Genomic DNA, 3,690 nt, shown 5'->3' with positions numbered 1-3,690 from the left:
GATTCATGTAGCCTATAATCAATCAACATCATTTTATTCTTGAAGGACACTTGAGTTTTGCAGATGGATAGGAGTTACTTTGTATATTTACATTATTTGATCAGATTATCACATTGCCAGCTGCTGTACTGGTTCATTATGTGGGGAAGGTGATGATGCGAGCAGTGTGAGATGGCCTTGTGATGAAGGTCTGGTGGTAGCTGAGCGATAAGGTGTAACCCTGAGGATTCATAGCTAACCTATTAATAGCAGAGAGGATGACTGGTTAATGGGTCCAAAGGTTGTTTGAGGTGAAGTTTTTTCACCTTTTTTTTCTTCTTAAAAGCATGCTGCAAAACATGCTTTACACTAGACAGAGTGTGTAGAGACCTGAGAATGCTCTTCATACTCAGCCTAGAGGAGGATATTGAGATAACATGCAATATATCGGATTGATGCTTTTGCATGTTATTTTTCACAAGCCTTCAGTGGCTCATACCTTCACTTTATTCTGCATCTGTATACAGAGAAACAGCACCGTTTAAAGTTAAATGTCTAAATAAAAAACAGAAAGTTAGATGTACAGTTTATATAAAGTGACAGTGACAAATATTGGTTTAAAGATGAATTCTGATTCTTGAGAAAATGAATCTTACTTGCATACTTGTAGTTGCTCTGAAGAAGACAATTATTTTCCTCTACACCTCGACTTCTCTGAAGTTACATGAGGCTTAAAAATGAATGAAATCAGTAAGTAAAGGACTAGAATTAGTAATGCAAGTATATTATATCACTAAATATTCCAGTTAGAAGTCTCTAAACTTGTACTCTATCTTTGCTCTCATGCAAGCAGAGTTGTCTCATGTTGTCTGTGTATGTGTGTGTGCGTGATTGCATTCCCAGTAGGGTGTATCGGTGTATACAGAGCCATGCAGGATTACAGTATTTATATCCCACCCTGTCCATCCTATCCCTCCCACAGCATAGAAAATGATCTTCACTTGAAAGACCATCTGCAAATACCATCCAGGGCACCGTAACGTTCCCAATATAACCACACATCCCAGCCAGCTGAGGGGTCCGGTCAGCGGCCTCAGTCTGAGCTGTACGGTTAGTGACAAGCACTCTGCTCTCTGGATTCTGTTTTCTTCACGTGTTTGGATGAACACCATGATAAAAGGGGACGATTCAAATGAAGTAGAAATTGACTTGGAGGACTCTACTGACTCTGATGAATTTGATAATGGTGAGGAACCTGAAACTCTCTGGAGGGCCGATCGTTCCGTGGAAGAAGACGAAGACATTCATACGTCCACACTGGTGGAAATCAGTGATACCAAGCCTCTGATAAATGTCCGGGACCCCCGTGGTATCAATGACTGTCTCAAGGTATTGCATTCTCATGCAGGACTTCTAATCAACATTGTTTTATGGATTCTTTGTGCATTTGTCACATGCAGTGAATTATCTCATAAAAAATACACAAAATCATTGCCATGTAAAACCAAGATACTGTTTGGCTGATTGCACTGCCCTCCTGTGGATGAAATTCATTATCGATGGTGAATCAAGTCCAACAGCAACACAAATTGTTGATTCATCGCTGTATCATCAGCACCACTTTGTTTTTGTGTCTCCAGGTGACGTTTGAGGATGTGATTGCTGAGCCGGTGTCAGTGCGCAGTGGGGACAGAGTGTGGTTCTGGAGCAATGCTCTGTTTGAGGTGTCTAGGGTTTGGATCTACAGGATAGTGACAGTGCTTCTGGCCATTCCCATTTCAATTATCTCTGGTCTCCTCTTTGCCATCCTCAGCTGCTTCCACATCTGGTAGGTTTAGCTATTGCCTGGTTGTTTCTGTAAATATAAGGGAACAGCATATTCTCACCTACTTCATCTCTGAAATTTCTGCCTTCACCCAATAACTTGAAGGTTGAATAAAGTATATTTGTGGCACTCACATCCCTAAATGCTAACACCAGCATGCTAACACTCTCTCTAAGACCAGGTTAACATGCTGATGTTTAGAAGTTATAATGCTTACCATGTTCACCATCTTAGTTTAGCAAGTTAGTATACTGTTATTTTCTTAACAGCACTAAACACAAAGTACATGAGACTGGTGGAAATGTCCTTAGTTTAACAAGTATTTGCTGGATCCAGTTTTTGTTTAGCTTTGACACCCATACAAGGAAGTTAAAAGGTAAAAAGAGTTTTTGATTTTAAGAAGAATAATTTCAAATATATGGTAAAGTAGTGATTGTTCATAACGTGACTAGGTGTGTTTTAACGTCTAATCAGTAATACCAACTGGTTTGATACAAACAAAACAGTTATGAAACAATGCTAAGTTGAGTGAATGAGTAGTTTTGGAAAACATACAGTATAAAAATAATACAGTAAGTAAAGTGTAATGTTGATTTAACGAAGTCTATTAAGGGACATAATGGTAGTATGCTCTGCTGTGGAAAAATAAGAACTGTGAATTGGCTGGAAATAACAAAGAAGGTTTCATATCCTGATTCAAGTTAAGAAATAATCAAGTTATAAGTATAAAATCCCCATGGGTTTTGGGGGGAAGTAAAATAATGTATTCTTAGTAATTCTTGTGTTTCTTGACAGGTTCGTTGGTCCTTGTAGCCACTGCATCCTCATTGGGGCACGCTGGCTGCAGAGCCTCTGGAGCATTGTGCTGGGCATCATTGTGCGCCCCTTCCTCACGAGTGCAGGGAGATGCTGTGGAGGCTTCAGCGTTCACCTGGCCAAAGAATGAGACTGACACATCCAGACTGGCATTGTTCATTATGCACTGGTGTTCTAGTGGACTGAGCCGAAGTGGGCAAAATGTTTATAATTTCATGTTTTCCACAGTTAAGGAGCATTTGGTCAAAGTCCAATGGCATCTGATGGTCCTTTTTAATGATTATAGATGTTATTCTTGATTTTATCGATTGGGTTGGTGAAACCAAAAAAAGGATCAGAGTTCCTAACATCTGAGATCCGAGTAAGACAATGGAGTCTCTAAATTTTACTTCTGTTCCAGTGATTGACTTAAAGAAAATGAGAATGATGAAAGTAACCATTTTCTCACACTGACACAGTGGGGTTACGACTTTGTGAGATGTCGTGAATTTGAAATCATTTCAGCATAGTTTGTTATACAAATGAATTGTCGTATCATCTTTATGTCCTAATACTTGGGGCTGGGTTTATTTTGTTACATTTTTAAACTGGAGTTTAGAGTTCAAGCTAGTTTAAAACTACTAGAGTCTAATTTTAATTATAGAAGTTACTTATTTCAAACCAAAGAATATTTGGTTCAATAGAAAAAATAGAAGCACTTAGATGTATTCTTAAGGGAGGAAATGGCAATAAAATATATGGAAAAGTCATTAGTGAACCACGTTATACTCATCATTGTGATTCAGGTATTTAAACCATGGTCTGTTACTCCACTACTAAATGGATAATATAAAGGTCAGCAGGATAGAGCAGATGCTGAGCTTTTACAATTGAATGACCTTTGTAGATTTATTCATGCTATTGTTATAAGCTTAAAAGCAAACACTCTTCCTACGTTTATTACTTTATATAGGTAACATTTGAGTATTTAGGACTTTTTGTCCCTTTGTGGATGTGGCTAGAAATGAATCAAACATGCTATATGATCTCACTATAAATCATGCAATCATGTATTATTGTGCAGTTTGGCA

General features: G+C 38.2%; 1 protein-coding gene across 1 annotated transcript; it reads left to right on the top strand.

The window, feature by feature from the left end:
- The first annotated feature begins 1,140 nt into the window (after window positions 1-1,140).
- Window positions 1,141-2,750, top strand: cav4a (caveolin 4a). The gene is made up of 3 exons (XM_076110392.1): window positions 1,141-1,368; window positions 1,620-1,807; window positions 2,600-2,750. The coding sequence occupies exons 1-3, from the start codon at window positions 1,141-1,143 to the stop codon at window positions 2,748-2,750; spliced, it is 567 nt and encodes a 188-aa protein (XP_075966507.1).
- The last annotated feature ends 940 nt before the right edge of the window (window positions 2,751-3,690 follow it).

This window comes from Anarhichas minor, unplaced genomic scaffold (genome assembly GCF_050575085.1).
Source record: "Anarhichas minor isolate MPS153535 unplaced genomic scaffold, ASM5057508v1 ptg000043l, whole genome shotgun sequence".
NCBI classification, from domain to species: Eukaryota; Metazoa; Chordata; class Actinopteri; order Perciformes; family Anarhichadidae; genus Anarhichas; species Anarhichas minor.
The sequence above is the reverse complement of the archived record's forward strand: the minus strand, read 5'-3'. Positions and strand labels throughout refer to the sequence as shown.